This window comes from Ylistrum balloti, unplaced genomic scaffold (assembly GCF_031769215.1).
Source record: "Ylistrum balloti isolate Yb309-2 unplaced genomic scaffold, AGI_CSIRO_Ybal_v1 Utg369938, whole genome shotgun sequence".
Taxonomy (NCBI): domain Eukaryota; kingdom Metazoa; phylum Mollusca; class Bivalvia; order Pectinida; family Pectinidae; genus Ylistrum; species Ylistrum balloti.
In genome coordinates this window covers 671,815-693,830 of record NW_026782047.1, presented here as the reverse complement: position 1 = coordinate 693,830, position 22,016 = coordinate 671,815, and the positions used below count along the sequence as shown (strand labels likewise).

At 35.5% G+C, this 22,016-nt stretch overlaps 3 protein-coding genes across 3 annotated transcripts in view; all 3 read left to right on the top strand.

The window, feature by feature from the left end:
• The first annotated feature begins 3,459 nt into the window (after nucleotides 1-3,459).
• Nucleotides 3,460-4,749, top strand: LOC132547216 (protein yellow-like). Its single transcript, XM_060210980.1, has one exon. The coding sequence runs from the start codon at nucleotides 3,460-3,462 to the stop codon at nucleotides 4,747-4,749; it is 1,290 nt and encodes a 429-aa protein (XP_060066963.1).
• A 6,726-nt stretch (nucleotides 4,750-11,475) lies between these two features.
• Nucleotides 11,476-17,135, top strand: LOC132547215 (protein yellow-like). Its single transcript, XM_060210979.1, has 2 exons — nucleotides 11,476-12,795; nucleotides 16,680-17,135. Exons 1-2 carry the CDS (start codon nucleotides 11,476-11,478, stop codon nucleotides 17,133-17,135), a joined length of 1,776 nt encoding a protein of 591 aa, XP_060066962.1.
• Nucleotides 17,136-20,712: 3,577 nt separating this feature from the next.
• The window catches only part of LOC132547193 (serine/threonine-protein kinase tousled-like 2), a 45,601-nt gene continuing 44,297 nt past the window's right edge, over nucleotides 20,713-22,016 (top strand). The window contains exon 1 of the mRNA XM_060210955.1: nucleotides 20,713-20,906. Coding sequence (XP_060066938.1) covers nucleotides 20,825-20,906 — 82 coding nt within the window. The 5' untranslated portion in view covers nucleotides 20,713-20,824. The remainder of the gene's footprint in view (nucleotides 20,907-22,016) is intronic.

Genomic DNA, 22,016 nt, shown 5'->3' with positions numbered 1-22,016 from the left:
CTAAGTATGGATCCTCTGAAGCTTTCAATGAAATTGAAAGGGAGATGATAAAACTACCTCAAAAGGGTAACAAAGTCGCTATAGTTGGAGATTGTAATGCCAAAACACAAGTTAAAGATGATTTTGTAGAACCAAGAGACAATTTTGTCTATTCATTAAACCTAGATGAAAATGAAAAATTTTACTCGTACTTCCATGATTTTGAACATTGAAAATATACAATATTTCTTTACATACGGCTAGCCAATGTAAAGCGAAAGTCAATAATTATTGAAATAAATTACTTGATTTCTGCAGGCAAAATAATGTGTATATTGCCAATGGTCGGATTGGAAAGGATGCAAAAATAGGAAAAACTACATGTAGTGATGTTAGTGGTATCGATTATTTATTGTTGTCGTCGGATATGTTTCACTATACGACAGATTTTGAAATCACGGACTTTGATCCATTAATATCTGATGTCCACTGCAGAATTGCTTTTAGCCTTTGTCTTTTTGATGATATATGTAATTATAATAACAAATGTCAGGAGAATGGAGCTGTATATACCAAATGGAAAACCAGTAAGGAACAACATTTTATAAAACATGATGTAGCGGGTAACCTACAAAGAATTAATGATAGATTAAATGAATTATTAAGTAGACAACAAGATGATGTAACAAAAAATTATATTAATGACATTGTAAATTCAATTAGCGAATGGTTCCGAAAGGCTCCGCTAAGCAGGTTTTGGGTATCAATAAATCTTACAGAAAACCGAATTCTAGGTGTGATAGTAAACCTTGGTTTAACAAGGAATGCTGCTTAAAAAGAGTGGAATTTAATAAAGCCAAGGGTAAATTTATAGAAATTATGAGGAGAAATTGTCAGATGAGATGAGAAAAACTGCTAGAATGGATTCAAAAGATTTCTGGAATATTTTGAATAAATGTGACGGATCTGTAAAAAAAGGTAATTCGGATATATGTATTACTGAATTATATGATTACTTTAAGGGTCTAGAAAAGTCTGTTTGTAATGATGAGGATTTAGAACTAGAAAATCCTGATGTTAGTATTTTTGATGATTACCTGAATAATGAAATTACAACCGAAGAAATCAAGTTATCTTTAATTAGTTTAAAAAAACAATAAATTCCCTGGTAAAGACCAAATTATAAATGAATATCTTAAAAGTACCATTGATGTATTTTACCAATCTATCAAAAAGTGTTTAATCTTATCTTGAATACTGCATCTATACCGGATACGTGGAAGATTGGTATAATAAAACCAGTATATAAAAGCAAAGGCGATCCAAAAGATCCGGGTAATTATAGAGCGACTACCTTATTGTCTTACCTCGACAAAGTTTTCACTTCCGTTATTAATAATCGCCTAAATAAAATTTCTGATGAATTTGACCATATAACTTATGCTCAAGCTGGGTTCAGAAAAAGTCATGCTACTGCCGATAATATTTTTGTTTTATATTCACTAATTTCAATATATTTTTCATACGGAAAACAGCTTTATTGTACATTCATCGATTTTAAGAAGGTATTCGATTCCGAGTGGAGAATCGGTCTGTGGAAAAAGCTTCAAAAAAGCAACATTACCAAAAAAAATTTTAAGTAATTTTTAAATTATAAGATAATACCAAATCATGTGTTAAAAATGGATGTGAACAGTCGAATTTGTTCAACTGTGAAATCAGGGTAAAACAGGGGGGAAATTTATCACCATTTTGTTTCCAATTTATTTTAATGATCTAGAACCTAATCTTGCCGAGAGAAATGTGCATTGTCTGGAAACAGTTGACAAACTTTGTATTGACAATATTGGATTATATCTCAAACTCTTCATTATCTTATATACAGACAATACCGTCCTGTTATCAGAATCACCAGATGGTTTACAGTTAGCTTTAAATGAAATTGATCAATATTGTAATACTTGGAAGTTAACTATTCACCTCCAAAAAACTAAAATTGTTATCTTCTCGAAAAGGAAACGCGTAAGAACCCCCCTTTTGTAAAAGTATACTAAATGTAAGAAAAGGCACAGCTAATTTCATTGTTTATGGAGAGCTGAGTAGATACCAATTAGATATTGAAATAAAATGTAGAATAGTATTATTTTGGCACAAGTTGATTACATCTAATAAGTTATCAAGTAATATTTATAAGTTAATGTAAACATTACAAGAAAATGGAATTGTGTCATTTAAATGGCTCTCATATGTCAAGGATATCCTTTTACAAACGGGTCTAAATTATGTTTGGTATTATCAATCTACATGTTCTTTTTCAAAAGATGAAATTAAGAATTTGGTGAAAAATAGACTTAAGGATAAATTTATACGGAAATGATTTAATGACATTTTAAACTCCTCTAGGGGACAAACATATTCCATTTTTAAGACAAAGTTTGAACAAGAAAAATACTTAACCAAGCTTAATACCATTGATAGGAAAATTATGTGTAAATTTCGTGCTTCAAATATGCGTTTACCGGTAGAAACAGGAAGATGGACAGGTATCCCTCGTCAAGAAAGATTCTGCACATTATGTAACTCCGGCATCGGAGAGGAATATCACTATTTATTTAAATGCGAAAACGAATCAGTAAAACGTCTAAGAGAAAAATATATACCAAAATATTACTTTACTTACCAAAGTCATGTCAAAATGCAAGGATTGTTTAACATATTCAATGTTAAAATATTTACAAGAATTTGTAGATTTATAGAAAAACTTGATAAATTGTTGATTTAAGTGTTCAAATTTAAGTACTAGATTGTTAATACATAAATGCAATAGTTAGTAATTATTACTATCATTTACAGAAATTGTTGTAATTGTACCTGTTATACGCCACGTATCATGTAAATTATATGTATGTGACCTCTTGTTACACGCGTGTATCAGAGTGACTGAATAAAACCTTGTTAATGTATATTATGTATATTTCAAATCAAGACTTCATTCCATCAAACTTTATACATCAATTACTATATCTCATTCCTTTCAATAGGTTGATATTAGTACTGAATGGAAGTCAGATTACTAGGTGATAGTGGTGGTATGTCACAGATAGCATGACCTTAGGCAATAGAACTGTTCTTAATTGGTTGCCAACCGCCCTGTAAGTTTATGTTATGAATTTTATTTACAAGATATAAAATATTTGACTCGACATGGTCATGTGAATATTTCTTAAAAGAAAGTCTCCTCGTCAACATTAATTGCAATTTTGTACTGCATTTTGTAGGTATAAAATATCACGTGAGGTCGACCCAGGGGCTGTGATAGTGTTGTATGTGTAAACATTAATATCGTACTGGTGAGAGTACTTAGAGTCCATGGTTTCCATGGACAACAAGTCACATGGAAATTATAAACTCGTGTAAGGCATCGAGATCATACAGCTCCATCGTGTAACAATATCGTGCGCAAAGACAAGACGGATCATCATGGAGTCTCTTTCCTCCGTGTTCTCTATCTTCATTCTGTTCCATTTGCAGTGTGTGATGACTGAACAAGCAGAGGTTGTTTATCAATGGAAATCCTTAGATTACTCATGGCCAAATGACACTACCAAACAACAGTTCATCACTGACAAGCGATTCATTGCGGAAAATAATATCATTACTGGAGTGAAAGTATTGGATGGAAGCGTTTATGTGACCGTGCCAAGATGGAAACCAGGGATCCCATCGACGCTCAACAAAGTAATCAATAATCAAGTTGATACGGATGAACACATTTTAGAACCATACCCAAATTGGAAGATGCAAACGGTCGGGGATTGTGACGCGCTTCAGTATGTCCAAAGCATGGAGATTGACCCAAATACTGGATACATGTGGATAATAGATTCTGGACGGATCGATCGCCTCACTGGTCAGCCACGAGACCTTTGTCAGGCTAAATTGGTCATTTACGACATTCGAAACGACCAACTCGTCCACGTGCACAGGTTTCCCGATAATGTTGTTTCAAGAACGTCTAATTTTATGAACGATATCGTTTTGGATTACGTAAATGGCGCTGCCTCATTTGCATATATCACGGACACTTCCGACGCCAGATTGTATGTATATGACTTTATACGTGATAGGTCATACTTTTTTAAACATCCCTCAATGGGATTCGAACCGGGAACCGAGATAATAAAGATCGGGAACAGTTTTGTGACAACGAGGGCTTCGATTGATGGAATAGCTATGAGTTCTGACTTCCGCTTCCTTTACTTCTGCGCATTGAATGGTTACACGCTATATAGGGTGTCAACGACAATACTTAGAGATCCATCGTCAGTCTTTTCTGTTGAAAACGTTGGCCGAAAAACTGACCTCAGTGATGGTATGGTGTTTACAGATAAGGGTTTGTACTACGGAGGCTTGACCAAGAATGCAGTATATAAGTGGTCAGTAGGTCAGGATAAGATCAACCCATTTAATCAAAAGCTAGTCATTTCCAACAATAGTAGTCTTCGATGGGTCGACACCTTCGCCATGGACGACCGCCAGAATCTTTGGCTGGTTGCTAACAGTTTGGACTTGTTCTTCACAAGAAGAAGAAATCTAACACAAACTAATATGTATATTTGGAAAATACCAGTAGGAGAAAACGGATATCTCTCAGGCGCTGTATCGCGGACAAAAGAAAATATTTCCAACGGACACACCGATAATACAGGGTGTGATACAGTTCTTGTGTCATTACTGGTTGTATTGACCATGTCATTCACAAACCAATAAATCTTTGTTAACATTTAAAAGTTCATTTATTCAAAGAGGTCGATATCAAAATTAAACATGCCACGTATGACATTTTCTATATATGTGTTTACAACAATAAGACCATGTTCCTATTTATGTGAAAAGTGTTTAGTCTTCTAAACAAATATTTAGTTTCCTTTCGTCATAATTATCTAATTGGTGTCTGTTGTATGCCTTTATCATCAACAAAAAAGAACTTCACCGAATGATGATAGATTAAAAAAAAAATTCGATCATGTATAAAAACTTACAAATTCTATTATTTTTTTACATTTATTCTGATAAATTAGAAACAGCATTTAAATTCAAAGGATTTTGTTTTCTGTCGAGAGTGACGTCATTACATTGTTACTTATTAATCAATAACGGTATCTGCAGTTGTCCGTGTAGGAGACGAGGAAAAATATCCCTGATGTATCTAACTCAATGTCGTTAGATCCAACTTATAATGGAACACTTGCTGTAGATCAAGTATGGTTTCTTTGATGTCTTGTACCAAGATGGCATTGAAGAGACTAAGACAGATCTACTACACTCAATAGCGAAACTTAGTACATTGAATCATCTCCTCCATGGTCTAAAGCAGACTTTGATTGTTTTTGATTTGAAATAGTAGGATAATATGCAAGACCCAAACAGAATAACACATTTCAACGTGATTGAAGTAATCGCTAAACTGTATTCCAAATAAGGAAATATACTTATCTAGAGGTACAAATAGCACCCTGTATGAGGGACTAGAAATTAAAGATAAAACCTGCGCAAATACCGAAACATTGACAGAGAGTTTTCTTTGGCTCATAATTCAACCAATCTCATCAGTTGTGGGTGTTAGATATTTCTAAAAGGGGGACCTGACTTAAGAAAAAGCATTTAATAAAAAAACACTAGACTGTTCCTCCTAAATACTCCAGGAATTTAAACAGAAATGCATTATCAGATCTACCCGGATATGAGTCTTACGTGACATGCATTTGTAGAAGAATAAAAAATTGTTGCATGTGATATCCAAGTGCAAATCCGAATGCGGATTATTACATAACCCACGACAACCAACACTGAATAAGTTTAAAATTTCAGAGTTGTCTTGAATGGTAGCGTATGTATAGGTATGTGAGCGAACCAACCTTCTCTATGACTGTCCGAAACTGAGCGTTTGTTTTTACTATTCTTATAAAAATAATTACTTATAAAATCTAGTGAATCAGATATTGTCTCCCCTAGGAACACTGGTGGCCATTTTATCTACAGGTGTCTACTTGATACCCTCCATATTCCACATGATTTGATAACACACCCTCTTCTCAAGCGAACACTAATTAATTGTCAATAGACCCTTTGATGCGTCTAAAAGTATAACTTTTACAACAGATGTTAAGAACACTTGATTGTTTATTTGGTTTATTGTCCCGTGAACAGCCAGAATCAATGAACAACATATGAGAGGCCCATCGGGTGTTGTCTAAAGCAAGCAGGGTAAAGTTGCTTGCCAAAAGAAACAAACACGACAGTATACCCCGGTTCTTTTCTCAGCCTCAAGGGAGCATCGAACCGCGCCCTCGGATGTTTACCTGAGGTAAACACTTGGCATTGCAGATCAAATTTGTCGACAATATGCACTAATGTAGCCCTCTATTCCAGCATGCTCTGGTTTAACGGTCGCTTTTCCGACCTATCTACTTTTCACCTCCACACCTCTTTCAGACTAGACATTGTGAGAATAAAAATACTGAGAAAATGAAACGAATTCTTAAAATAAGAAAAAAAAATCTAATGTACCTCCTGTTGTCTAGCTTTAATTCACTTGCACCAATCACCACTTTATATAGTGTAAGCCATCTTTATGACCCGGACGTTTAATTCCAAATATTTACTTGGAAGTATTTTTAAACGTGGGTTCATTAAGTTTTACAATTCGTTTCTTAGTAGAGTCATAGTGAAAAAACCCGGATGAGTTTCAATGATGCTCACCTCATAGAGACAGAGAACCGAAAACACTTGACTATGATATATACAGATACTTTAAATTTATCCGGGTATAGGTAACTATTCTTTGATGAAGTGTTTGTAATGCAAACAGAAATTCTTCTGAAGGAGGGACCATATGTCCGTGAAGAGCCGGGAACGTTTAAGGAAAATTCGAACACGCGCTATTTATTTTCCCTGTCGTAAACCGAACGTAGGTCACTTTGTTTGATGTCCCCATCTGATGTGGCATAGGCTATATGTTACGTAAACATTGTTACTGTAAAATCATTGATTTCGCGAGATTATATTTTCGCTGATTTCGTGGGTACGTTAATTCAGGAATACATGCAATCGCGAATTTTTAAAATTAGATAATTTTTGAGCCACTATATATATCATCGAAATCAAGTATCGACAAAAAAGTCATTGCTTGAAAAACCAAGAAAATCTAACCTGTTGTAAATATTTCACAGTATCGTTTGACATGATGAAATATATTTCTACTTTGTCTTTCGACTTTACTACCTTAACACCAGAGTTTTCATCCAATCAGAACACGATACAATAGAGCACGTTCAGTCAAGGGAATGATTATTATCCAATATAAAATTGTGTATTTCTAACATATTTCGCATGTTGGTAGTTTTTCTTCGTCCTCGCAACATGCAATCGTGTTCACTTGAAGACAAGTGTCTACAGATAAATTGATCAGTGATTCACGCTTCATAACGCAATCACACTGAAATCACATATCATGCACGAGGAAGCATTAATTAATTCTCTAACTATCACACCAATTGAATCATGTTTATAATAATATAGATACGATATTTTTTTTCAAAACTAGATGCATGGATTGTCAAGAAAAACACTTAAGAGTGAAAAGCACAGAAATGAAGAGCAGATATGAGAGCAAAGTCAATGTGCCAAGTGTTGCCATAGGGGCAACATATTTATTTCAGTTTTTTCAATGACACAATGTTAAGGCGACAAACAATATTGCTTGCAAAATTGCTGGTAACCAAGAATTCCTACCCACAAGATATCTAACATTTCCATTTACACATCAAAAGAAAAAATCATGGAAGCTGAGAGCAATGAGCAATTTTCATAATGTGTCATCTTATGAAGAGAAAGGGGAAACTAGAGGTAATTTTCAAATTTGAGGGTGCCTTGGTACCCTCAATGCTTACCAGCACTTTCCAATAGAAAAGGAAATAAGGAAGTCCGAACGCGGCATGATTATCGTGATTTTGATGTCAGCCAGACTGTTAAGATAACATCCTGCTTGTCTATTCAAGTGTTGCATCTCTACTTTTAAGGTTTTTGTATCCGTCACTGAACTGTGTCTAAAGGATTCTAGCTGTCTTGTATTTTATCGACGTAAAACTAACTCGAGATAATCTCTGTTTGTGTTGTTAGTTCATTTAAAGTGTGTCTATATTTAACAATTACATCACGACTATTTTAGTGGGGTACCTCGCTGTGTCATTACCAGGAGACAAAATCAAAGCCTTGAGCCGATCGGTTGCGATGTCCTACCGGATCTAGACTAAGGGTGACAAATAGTGACGATTTCTAATCAGTAATGCAATATTTAAAATCGTTTCCGGTCTTTGACCAAGATGTGTGAATCATACAATTTCAACCTGAACTGTTATTTCAATAGTTGACTGGCTCAAGCACAGCAACTTTATATCATATTTTTGACGCTCAACTTTGTTTTGTTTAATCATAATCGTCGAGTATAAAAACATCATTTTTGGAGGTGATTTATTTTCATTGATATCGTCGGTGCTCCTAATCTATGAATTCGTATGCCCAAGAACTGTCAGATAAGATTGATGGGGTTGTATCAATCCACGAAATCAAATGGAGCTGATTAAAGATACATCCGGGTCCTTTCATGCATTTACAAAGAACATCGTAATCAATCAATAAAACATGTTTTAAAGTTTAAAGTAGCTAATTTCAACGGGAGGACTATCTTTCCTGCCTTAATACCACCGTAAAATATTTGAAATATCATACAACAGACGAGTTAAAGAAGCCCCACTGAGAACGTGGTTTAAAATAACTTTATTTAACCCTTTTTTCTGAACGATATCGAACATAAATCAAAGTACTGAAAGTACTGAGAGGCTAAACGCATTGAAAAATGTTCACAAATAACCGCTAAGCTATATTACTTTCCCCATACTCCTACACTTTGGAATGCAAAAATTATTAGTTAATAATTCAAACCAAGCCCCTAGACTAGCTTCTTACCATGGCGCCAACTCGCACGTATAGTGGTCTGTACGCTTACGTCATGTCGAGAAGGATTCATAAGCCGCCATACAGTAAATACACTGTAAATCAAGTCACGCAGTTACAATAAACTTTGAACTTACGGCAGAGACGTATCTCTGCTTACGGTTAATATGGTTGTTTTCTAGAAATATTCACAGCAGGCGATAAGAATCACGTCAGCTCGATCTTCTTCAACAGCACAGGTCGGGGATGTCCGTGAGCAAATTCCGTAAAATATATTGTTCAAAATTTATCAATAGTTCAACCACACTGTGCTTCTTTTTTGAAATATATAGTAATCGTATTGTTATCAAAAAATAAACTTATTGTGGATGCTTTTAAAATAGCGATTTAAAAGATCGCGGCATTATTTACGCAGAAAATTGCCGCTAGAGGGCTCTAACTCTTTTCGATATTTCAGCCAATGAGAAGGCCAGGATCGGTAAATTTTGTCTGAAAGGCCGTCGCAATAGGCTGTACGTACTGAGTACGTTTAGCCTACAAAACAGGATAAGAGCTGTAAGCGAGATCGGGCTGAAAATTGAATAATTCAGTTTACGAATTGAAACATTACCGCTGTAAGTCCGAGTCGTTCTGATTTCCTGTTTTTGAGGATGTGATGATTTCCGCAGAAAAAAGTTGTCCGTTTCATGGTGAAAAAACACCCCCTTTTCATTATTTTTGTTGTATAGCGAATATTGACCAACCGATAAAAACACTTTTTACATTGATAGTATTCTGCATGGATTAAAACTTCACTTATTAAAGTATTCTATATTGAAATATTCTATAATTTTATATTTCGTGGTTGTCCGAAAATATGCTTTTTTATTGGCACTTTTGTTCACGAAATCAACCAATGCAATAATCCAAGGCATTACTTTTACCTTTTTATCATTGCGTGGACATATAAACTCGTGATTTAGTGGAAATAAATCCCCACATATAATTTATGAGTTTACGGTATGTTGATTCGGGTCATGTTACTGATGAATCTAAAAGCTATGTTTCAGCCTTAAACACCACAAACAGTGCTCATTTAGTCTTAAATGAAATGCTATTGTGTGTTAACAAAAGACTTTTAGGTACAATTTGTTTGTTAGGGATCTTACGTACTGGTAGAATCCAGAGTAACGTAAGACGGTGTCAGTAAACGATGTTGCCACTCATGTGCTATTTCATAGTGCAGTCACACTGAAATAATCTAGACACGCTAGCTGCTCACAATATACTGACAACGGGCAAAATAGCATTCTTGCCTCCCATTCAAAATGTAATTTTAGTTATTTTTGGTATGTCGCGGCTAGAGAACAGTATAAATATCTTTATTAACTTAGTCGGACGCTTAAAACTGAAAACTAAAAATAGAAAAGGAGGAAAGAATTCAAATTTAGACCACTGTTTCGATTAGGCAAGGCAGGCTGTACAATACTTAGTCACTCCTTCAAGGCAAGCCATTTTGTGAAGAAAACATCATTGTTTATAACGAATATACACAATACAAAGACTGGTTAATTTGACGGAATTCTGGGATATGATCCACGGATAGAGTATGGTGAACTAAATACTCCATATATGGACCTTCCCTTGATCGACCACAGAAATGGTCATCTAGTTCATTGCAACCACTGACGCCGATGATAGACTGTGCAATACATGTTACCGGTGTGATTGTTACCGTCAGGTATTACCTGGTGGACAGCTTACCTGTCATCTCGTATCTTGTAAATTTTCCAGTATAGTCAACTTTTCTCCAGGCATTGTTACTGAATCACTCATCAATGCAATCTTCACATAAACACATGCTTAAGAACACACACACACACACACACACTCACACACATATTTTGGGGGTGTCGTGGTGAAATAATGGATAGGAACACTGGAATTTCTTGGCTAGGCGATTTGTTGCTGTAGATCGTGTTAGTATGTCCAAAATATTACTACAATAACAAATACACATGTCTCGGTAAAGACATCAATATTTGATAAATTCCTATGTATTTCTGTTTTGGAAAAAATTGTGGTATCTTTTTTCAAGTTTCCACATATTTTCTTCTCTATGGCATAAACAACGTAACATGGTTATGTTGGTTTACTATCTAGTGTTAACCTGACTGATTTCGTGTCATTTCGCTCTTCATCACCGGATATGAAAAAAAGGAAATATAGAGAGCAGATAACGCAAATGACGAGGCAAAAATTGAAAGTATCACATCATGTTATGGCATGGGGTTTGTCAAGGTACCTCAGTACATAAAACGCCACTGTTAAAATTCAATAGGATGTGGTTTGTTTGTTCTCTTACATTGATTAACAATCCCCCTCCCGGATCTACCTTAATGAACAGGCCTTAAGGAATACCAGATAAACGGACGTTTCGGGCATATATAAACGACCCTTCACTCGTGCACTAGTATTGTATCTCCTCATACAGACATCGCCATGTACCTGCTTCTGTGTGTCTGCGCTATCGCCTGTTTTTCGTTTATGAAAAGCTGCAATGCTGCTGTCGGTACACCGGAAGTAGTTTATAGCTGGTCAATTTTGGAGTTCGATTGGAGAAGCGAGGACCAAAAGCAAGATTATATTGATGATAACAGATATATTCCTGAAAATAATCCGTTTACAGGAATCAAGATCTACAAGGGGAAAACGTATATCAACGTTCCAAGATGGAGATTAGGTGTACCATCTACACTAAATGTTGTTATCGAGAAAAATGGCAAACCTTTTCTCCAGCCTTACCCTAGTTGGGAAATGCAGAGTGTTTCTGGCAATTGTAACACGTTCAAATTCATACAGAGTATGGAGATTGATCCAAACACGGGTTTTATGTGGATTATAGACACGGGGCGTATTAATATTTTCCCGGCTTCCACCGGGTCTCAGCTTCCTCAGAATCTGTGCCCGCCAAAGCTTGTCATTTACGATCTCAACAAGAATGTCACTGTTCTTAACTACGAATTTCCGGCAAATGTCGTAAATCCAACTACTACCTTTCTGAACGACATTGTTTTGGATTACGTTGATGGAGAGGCTAGATTTGCTTACATCACGGACACTTTCGATTTTAAGATCGTTGTGTATGACCGAAAACAGAACACTTCATACTTTATTCAGGATCTTCCGTCGATGTCACCAGAAAGCCCAACTGCCGGTAATATTACTGTTGGTAATATTAGCCTATCGGTGGGAGTTCTCGGAATTAACGGAATAGCCATCTCGCCGGATTTTAATTACGTGTATTTTGGACCAGTAGCAGGTGTTGGACTTCATCAAATTCCAACATCGCTTTTGCGCAAACGTGAAAGCAGCACCGCCACGTCATATCCGGAAATAAGGAAAGTAGGTGACAAGTTTACTCAATCGGATGGTATGCTGGCTACACAAGCTGGAAGAATCTATTTCCCGGCTTTGTCAGTTAATGCTTTATGGAGATGGGACATGGAGAAAGATCGAATGGATCAAGATGTGGCCGAAGGTGACGTCATCATGCAAACGCAAGAAGAAGTTGTCAGAAATGACGACACTATGCAGTGGATTGACACACTTGGAATTGACGAAAATGGATGTATCTGGTTTACGGCCCCGGCTGTACAACGTTGGATGACCGGTAACATGGATTTGACGGGTGCAAGCGGCGACAACTTCTTTATATGGAAAGTGTGTGTTAACGAACTTGGGTACCTCCAAAACGCTGACGTCAATACGAAAGCAGCGGCAAATGGCGGTAATTCTCCGGTTTCCCGGATGTCTTTATTTGTAATGCTGATGCATTTGTTCAAACACGCAATGACGTATATTCACCACCTAATTCATTAATACCGAAACAGACTTTATTGGTGGTAACTTTTAATAATGTCCCATACCTTTTAATTAATTTCAGAAGATGGATTAATAATGTGCTTCGTCAGTTCTTTATTTGTTTCATTAATTTAACTTTCCTGCTGTAACATTCTTATGTGTGCTGTGTGTTTTATGATTGTTGAAATATTTGCAAGCCTTGTGTTTACACACTTTCCGAGAAGTTTTTTTTTTATTAAAGCGATATTTTGTTATATATTGTTTGTCCACTTAATGCTAATCACTTTATATACTTATATCTGATATATTTACACTGTTTTAAACATTTCTTCATAAACGCATTACTTGTATGTACACATGAATGTAATTTAATAACAGTTCTTGTAGAAAACACCAAGATTATCATCAAAGTTACTTGTATGAATACATGTAGACCAAATGTACACTATCGTGTGATTCAGCGTATTTGGTAATTATCATACGTATTTTTGTTTGCATTGGCGATAGTGGCGGTTGTCTGCTTCGGTGGCAGGTGGCAGGTAAAGCATCCGCGAATTATCAGCTTCAAATTACCAGTCCTTGACAATACCCCGTTTCGGATTTAGTGTATCATTTCTTCTCACTGCCACGGTTATATTGTTATTTTACTGGTAAATTTAGCCAGTGTGAACGAACCGAAGCTTTAATGAAAATGACAGTCAGCTTCAAAGCATAGTGGTACGAAAGATAGCTCTTCTACACACGAGGTGCAAAGCTGAGCAGTTTGTGCGATACTCTACTTGAACCATTTTACAATCTTTTCCCGAATACCTGTTTATATATTGTTGGTTGTAAGAGTTATCTCCCTTCAGTAATCCATATTCTGGCAAGGGCCGTATCCCTTCATATCAAAATATACCTGTGACAGTCAGTTAGTAAGGATTGTCTCCTGCCCAAGTCATTGAAACTTCAATGTATTTATTTACATAATTAGAGGAACCCCATCTTAGTAACTGTTTACGGATACCGTAGTTAATATTTTATCCAAAATACTTTTACGACCTATATATATGTTTCCCGACACCTTATCGCATGGAATGCTATCATTTTTTCTTATGTTAAAAATAATTTACCTACATGTGAGATTGAAAACATGTCGCTATATAGAAAGAGTGGTGTGGAGAGGGACTAACCCTGCAGGCTTCACACTTTATCATCGTGGCCAACTCACATTAATCATTCCTTACCGTACTTAGATGACGTCATCGATGACTGACATTTCATGATTGGTGATAAATGGCCTGTCTCTACGGTGATAATTTGGTTTGTTTTATAAACTTAGAAGTTATATGTGTATACATATATATGGGTTGAAAGATCCGACCGAAAATGGTCGCAGGCTACTTAACTGATGGATAGGAGAGAACGACCTCACTATACATTTTGGGTATTATCACTGTAACAGGGGGACTCCTTAGATAAGATAACAATATAACAGCGCTGCACAACAACACGGAGGAAAAAAACATGTCGTACCCAGCCTTGTCGTGTTCACTGTCCGGCTTGGTTCCTATTTTACAATCTCCATTAAAATTTTAACATTTAAAGGAAAAAGAATTTCTTTTTCAATTCCAAACTTGTTTCATATATGTTAATTAATTCTCTGTTAATTTATCATCATATCGCTGTTGCTGTATTTATATCATAACACAAGGGGTTATATCGTATGGAGGAACATCCATAAAATGTTTAAACTTTTCGTTAATATGGGAAATGTTGTCTTACAAAGAAAAATACGGGGTTATACCCTAGGAAGGAGCACTCCAAAAAGGTTTGAACTTTCTGTTAATATTGCAAATGTTATATTATATAAAGGAACAGTTCTGGAATAAAAGCAATATTGGTTCATGTATTACTTGACGAGAGACAATCATTTCTTAATTCAAAACTGTCAACAAATTGAGGAGCTGTCTTATTTGCAGTGGTATTGCGATGTCCGTCCGTCTGTCTGTGATGTATTATTGATCATTTGGGTTTTTTTTATCGAGAGACGTATGTTTATGGTTGAACAAGAAACCAATTGACCAAAGGTCGAGGTGTCTTCGATAGAGCAACGTTCTTGTATTTTGTCAATAAGTTCTCTAGGTAGGAAGTTCAAAGGTCATGGTCACAAAGATCAAAGAGAGAAGACAGCATAGAAAAAATAATTTACAGTGAAAAAATAATTGATAAAAAAGTGTTACAGGTAAGCAGATCAGTTACCGGGAGCAGTTTTTTTTAGTATTATATTAATTAAACACTAAAAGGTAAGTTTTATTACTAAAATATCTCGAACGGATTGAAGTCTTCGACATCTGACGTCAAGTTAGGTCAATTAATTTTGTTTTATTTGGCATTACCAAATGTCAAGATCATAGAGATTAAATTATGTTCCTCTTCGCTGGTTGTTATGTCAGTCAGAAACAAATATTTTATGGTTCAACAAGATTGCCGACTGATCACAGGTCAAGGTCGATAGAGCAGCGTTCTTGTATTTTGTCAATAAGTTCCCAAGGTTGTTATATCAAAGGTTATGGTCACGAAAGTCGCGTTTACTTTCCTATAATTTGTAGACAGTTTGAAATGACATTCTGGAGCAAGTGAGTTCTGTATTGTATATGTCTATATTTAGAGCACATAGATTATAATGAAATGGACTGACATCATTGAAAGTCACCTTGAAGTGACCTCTTGATACGACTCTTCACTTTCGCTTACGTATGTAAATAAATTATTTTTTCTTACGTAGTTTGATTACACCAAAAAATTAGCTTTTCTGTCGCGTTTTGGCCAAACCTTGAATTTTCTGAATATCTATCTATGAAAGGATTGTATATAGAAGACACACACGTAGATATGGATTTTTAAAACACATTTGAATGTTGATAGAGGCTCCATACGACTGTCCCGTCCTTCTCGGACCTGCTAGCGATGCTGTAGCGTGTACTATGCGTGTGCGAATTAGGTACATAATTAAAACGGAAGAATTTGGATGTATTTTTCAAATGCATATTTTTGTCCAAAGATATTGTGCATATTCCTAAGCATGCCAATAGTCATATACTTGGTAGGTTTAAACATGGCGTGTAGTTGACGGCCAATCTCATAGAATTTAATCCACCAGCGGAGTTCCTGTGATGCAAATACTAATACTACTAATAATAATAATGTTCAAGGGCTCGAAATTACTGTAAGATATTGCAAAATACCATGGTAACCCTTCCGAAAAGGCAAGAATCAAATAATAACAACAACACCAACCGTAGCAGCAGCAGCAGCAGCAGCAACAAGAAAAAACAACACATTATTCAGTTGTCACCACCCTTTATAATAGAAGTACGTTGACGGTAAGTAAGACCGTACGAGTTACCTCCCTTCACTTTATTGTACTCCACCTGTGATAATCCCTAAAACTTAATTAACTATGCCGACGAAATCGACTGGTTTGTTATTCTAGACAAATATTAACCAAACTTTGCACTTTCAAGAATTAAAAAAGTAATCAATTCTATTCGCTGTATATATCTCTGGTTAAAAATCATATCATAAAAATATCGAAAGACCAAGATTCATATTTTTATCAAAACATATGCATATATATTTACTTATATCTAAAAACGTTATACACTTGAAAAAAAATATGTATGCATTTTTGATTGTAAATCGTGCACAAGAAAAAAAGTTTCATGCTTGTTTGTTTGCCTGTTACTGTTCAAGTTGTTTTGCCTGTTACAGTTCAATTTGTTTGTTTGCCTGTTACTGTTCAATTTGTTTGTTTGCCTGTTACTGTTCAATTTGTTTGTTCCTTTGTCTGTGTTTATTAGGAAGGTCTTTCGCAAGCTCCAAAACAATGTGAACAGTGTCTTGTGATACAATTTCTATATCAGTTACCGGGAGCAGATCAGTTACCGGGGGCAGATCAGTTACCGGGAGCAGATCAGTTACCGGGAGCAGATCAGTTACCGAGAGAAGATCAGTTACCGGGAGAAGGTCAGTTAACGGCAGCAGATCAATTACCGGGAGAAGATCAGTCACCGGGAGAAGATCAGTTACCGGGAGAAGATCAGTTACCGGGAGAAGATCAGTTACCGGGAGCAGATCAGTTACCGGGAGAAGATCAGTCACCGGGAGCAGATCAGTTACCGGGAGCAGATCAATTACCGGGAGAAGATCAATTACCGGGAGAAGATCAGTCACCGGGAGCAGATCAATCACCGGGAGAAGATCAGTTACCGGGAGCAGATCAGTTCAGGGAGGGGGGGATATCCGTCACCAAATGATGTTTATAACTCCGACAATGTATGAAGTATATCATAATATATGCTGCTCTTATAGGAAAAAAACACACTAACGTAATATTTTGCGACATATCAAAGGCGTTTAACAATGTTTGGCACAAGGGTCGTTTAATACAATTGAAAACATGTGGTAAAAATGTGCTTTATTTAATTGGAGAAAAAATATATATCTGATAGGCAACAACAGGCTATTGTTAAAATGAATATTCACATGTAGGGTATACAAAAGCTTGCCGTTCCACTAGTGTATTAGGGCCATTTTTGTTTTTAATATACATAAACGATATTGTTGATAACTTGCATAGCATTTCTCGTCTATTCGCTGATGATTCTTCTTTAATGTACTCTCCGTCTTCTTTTGATGATGTTGAAATGCACCTCAATAGAGATTTAGATAAACTAAACCAATGCTCTGACGATTGGCTTCCAAAATTTAATCCTAAAAAGACAGATGTGTTATTAATATCTAATTCTGGATCCTCACAGCTTTTGTTTGTTGGTGAATTTCTGAGATGTGATGAAAGTCACCGGCACTTAGGTGTAATATTTAGTACAGATGCAATGTGGTCCCTACATATTTCAGAGATACAAAAAGCGTGTTTGAAAAAGTTATCAGTGTTACGTATGCTAATTTTTTGATAAGTAGGAAAACTTTGTTAAGAATATATAAAGCGTTTGTGTTGCCTGTATTGGAATATGCATGTGAAGTATGGTTACTCTGTGTCAGTACAAACACACTAGAACAAAGAATCCTAACTTGAGCCGCTTACTGAAAGAAGAAAGACTAAAAAATGTATTCTTACGTGTAAGCTTCATAACACCTTGACGCCTTCTTTTTTAACTGATATTTCTTCTTCCAGGGTAGGCGAACGAACTACTTACATTGTGAGAAGTGCTCAAAACTGCACTGTTCTTAAATTCCGATTAGCAAGTTCCTTCCCGTCTTATTTTCCATCTACTGATTCAAACATAGTTTATTATCAGTATTAGATAAAAGGATGAGAGGCAAGTTCTTGCAACTTATGAACTCTTGTCCATAAATGAAATTACAAATAATTAATATACTGCACGTGACATATATTTATATTATAAGCATGAAGATATGTAATTCGTAGACGTACAATTATAAGTTTGAATAATTTTGTCAAAAGGAGGAAAAGATGAGATGATATGATAGAAAGAAAAGATGAGAAAAAGAGATAGTATAGATTTTATATCAATTGTATATCCATTCTACATCAATTCCATCTGCTATAAAGTTGTGGAACGATTTAGCAAGTGATGTCGGAGAGCAACCATCCAACAATAATTTAAAACATTTAATTCAACAAAATATCGATTCTTTACCCAACTCCTATTTACTTGTAAAAAAAGAAAATTAAATATTTTACAAAAAAAAGTTACGGCATTCATCTAGTAATTTGAATAATGATTTATACAGAATTAATATGATAAATGATCCACCGTGTGTGTGTGTGGAAATTATTGTTAACGTAGAGCGTTATCTGTTTGTTTGTAGTCTGTAAAGAAAACAACACCAAACTTTATTTGACAGTGTAATGAGATATGGCGATATCACTGTTAATGTGGTTCTTCAAATTTGTATGATGTGGAAAACCAAAATATGTTTCATGCTGTACAAAATTCTATTAAAGACAGTAAAGGTCAAGTCTGTAACAGGTAACATTCAATTTCCTTTCTCCTTCTCTCCTTTCCTGTACTTTTTATTCTAGTTCTTTATCTATACACATTTAATTAATTTTTCGTTATTTCTGTCACGTACATTGTATCGTGTATTAATACAGAGGAGAACATACTAAGTTGTGATAACTTGTGCCGATTGTAATTTTACGATAAAATAAGTTTGGATCGAACTTCAACAAAGGCAGCGATTTGTTCGCGCGGTTTTTTTTTTTTTTTTTTACGTAAAAATTAAAACATGAAGATATATTATTTTCTACTTATATTAACTGCGATGTATGCAGTACATCATCCCTAGTAAACAATCTTTCTATTTTTTAAAATTTAAAACAATTATACGTTACATGTTCTAATGCAAACATAAGAACATGGAAATACTAGTAGCTATATACAGCCCGGCTAATGAAAACATCTCTTTAGCTCTAACGGTTTTAAGTTAGACAAGGAAGCCAGTGACCCCTTATCCGAATCGTAGCGAGGGCATTGAAATAACAACATAGCATACCTATAGTAACTTTGACAAATGTTAATGTCATTCTCTAAGGAAAAAATTGCATACATTATTCTAGAAACGTATGTCGAATTGTTGAACAGTTAGAATCTAATGACCGTGATGATAAAGTAGTTTTTCTTTGAAATATCAACTTTATTTAATTTTACAACAATCGCGAAACAATCTTGCAGGGAAAAAAACCGGATGTACCCGGAGAAAACCGATATGATTGGTTCTTTCGCGTTTCCCCCTCCCCCCTTTTTTCAAGCTAACCGGCGTTATGTGACCACGCTTGGGTTCCCGACAACACTACTCCAACAGTTGCTGGGGTTTTAGATAAGTCTATTCAAAACTTCAAATAAGATATTATGCAATACTGAACAGAAAGTGTTGATGTTGCGTATTTATCTTTAGATCTTACACTACTACATTTGACACGCATGACTGCTTATTATTTTCTTTTCAACTTTAGTTAGCATAATGAATTCGCGTTACAAGTTAATGAATTACTTTAAGTAATTATCTTAATTATGATATTTGAATTCAAAGAAAGACATATCCTCGTATAATTAATAACTTTCGTATCAGAAAGAAAAACTGAAGCAAACGTTTTTTGCAAACTTTAATGATTCTTGGACTTTTTTTACTTATAGTTCATTCCATTATAACAGTTTCAATTATCTATAAATAAAATGCAAACTATGTTTACATGGAGAACGTTGTCTCTGCTGCTTTTTAAAAAAGTTCCATGTGGTAAACAAAACAACACATTAATATAACAAGATCATTGATGCGAACAATGAATGTAACAACTGGTCATTGAATGACGTCATTGGTCAGTGCCCGAGATAAATTACGGTAAATTACCAATGTATCCATCCCCTCAAATGCACCATGAATAATTGGATTTTTTTCACATTTGAATTAAGAAACGATATTTTTTCTTTTTTCCATAATTTTTTGAAAAATAATCTGCATTCAAAAGCCGTTTCAAAGATTTATGAATTAATTGAGTTGAAAAAATAGCGCCGCAAAATATGCCGTGTGCTATTTCTGGAACGGGTTATAGGGCGGGAATCAGTTGTAAAGCCTTCATCGGACCGATGTCATACGATTGTTCCCGATTTCCCCGGTGTTTACCTGTGTGGTAACGACCACTAAAATGAATTCAGAACTTGCAGAAGGTAACTAGGAAAGGTTTTAATAACTATTGTTTTATTAATAACCGTTGAGAATGAGACATTTAGGCACAAAATTTATCCCGACAGATCGCGGACAGGAGGCAGTGTGACGTCACGAGAGCATCAACAAAGTTAGATCTGGTGGAGAACTGCATCACCTACGAGGCTGTCAGAAAATTTTCTTCTTTATTTTCTGCGAGAAAAAATATTCCGGATGGTTGGGCATTGTTTCATTTCCAGGTCCGTGAGTGCGCAAATGACATCAATGTGTTTATCAGCTGATTTTGTTAAGGAGAATGTTCAATAATATCGGCGGGGGACCGCCATCTTGGACTTCCAGCTCTAGCGGGTTGCCAGATCGTAACAAAATTAACGAGGGTAGGCATTGTGATAGCGTGCATCGGGGATCAATCGGGAGCCAGAAACCCTGGCCTTTCATTTCGTGTTTTCCTGAAGTTATATGTGTAGTATTAAGACCGCTAACAGCATTTCTTTCGTTTGTGTTTTGCACCCAACATGGCCCCGAAAAGTCAATCGAGCCCGATTATGCTGACTCGTGTTTACAACAATACCAATTAATTTTCCGAATTCTCTCAGTCAAGGTCGCTGTAAGTCTCTCATATCATTCCTTCATGCCTATAATCTTTGTTTGTGTGTCTCTGTGGATTTATGATAGAAAATGGCCGGGATGTTGTGAAGATATTTTTTCATCTACTCGTTAATTTTCGCCCTGGTCAACAAAACACTGTTTACGTGGTCCGACATAATCTGTCGAGAGAGCCCAGAGGAATTCTCGAGGTCATCTGAGTATTTATGATTGCGTCGAGGTATTCGGATATCGATGTCATTACATAGATTTGTGTGTGTTCAGTTTTCTGTTGTCAAAACAATACTTACATGGGTCTATGAGCTACAGTCATGTTGGAAAGTTGAAGATTTTTCAAGTAGATTTATTTTGTAGCAGATTTGATAGATTCTGCAATATCAACATTCCTGTTTATACTTCTTCTCTAATTTATCATTTCCATTTTGGTGATTTTGTCTTGGTTAAATCAATACCTTTCACCTTCTAATTGGATGGATCATCAATTATTTAGAGTACCTGACATTGTCTCTTTCTCCTCCACCTCCCCATCCTCACTCTCTGTATATGTTCCACTGGGGGAAAGCCACCTAGAGGTTTTCATTCAATAGTTTACCGATTAAGTTTTGTCTATAGATTAGTTGCTATGGATGCATTATGTGTTTTGAACAATATAACAACAAAGTTGCATGTTTCTGCTATTACCACAGTTTTGAATCAGATTCCCAAACTTTCCATTTCGTGAACCTCTTTATTGAGTTTTTCCGAAGAAATGTTGAAATGCGGAACATGAATTTTTCACTTTGAGGGGAATAAGACCATAAAAATTGTTATCATTTACTTTGTTAGAAATCCGTCAGTATCTGATTAATGTTGTCAATGTTATATACTGTATTGAAAGCATT

What these genes read in the sequence shown, in the direction of transcription:
- LOC132547216 (XM_060210980.1), top strand. Translation starts at nt 3,460, where the DNA reads ATGGAGTCTCTTTCCTCCGTGTTCTCTATCTTCATTCTGTTCCATTTG.
- LOC132547215 (XM_060210979.1), top strand. Translation starts at nt 11,476, where the DNA reads ATGTACCTGCTTCTGTGTGTCTGCGCTATCGCCTGTTTTTCGTTTATG. An exon ending in TTTCCCGGATGTCTTTATTT is followed by an intron (nt 12,796 to 16,679) that starts GTAATGCTGATG and finishes TGTGTTTATTAG; the next exon opens with GAAGGTCTTTCGCAAGCTCC.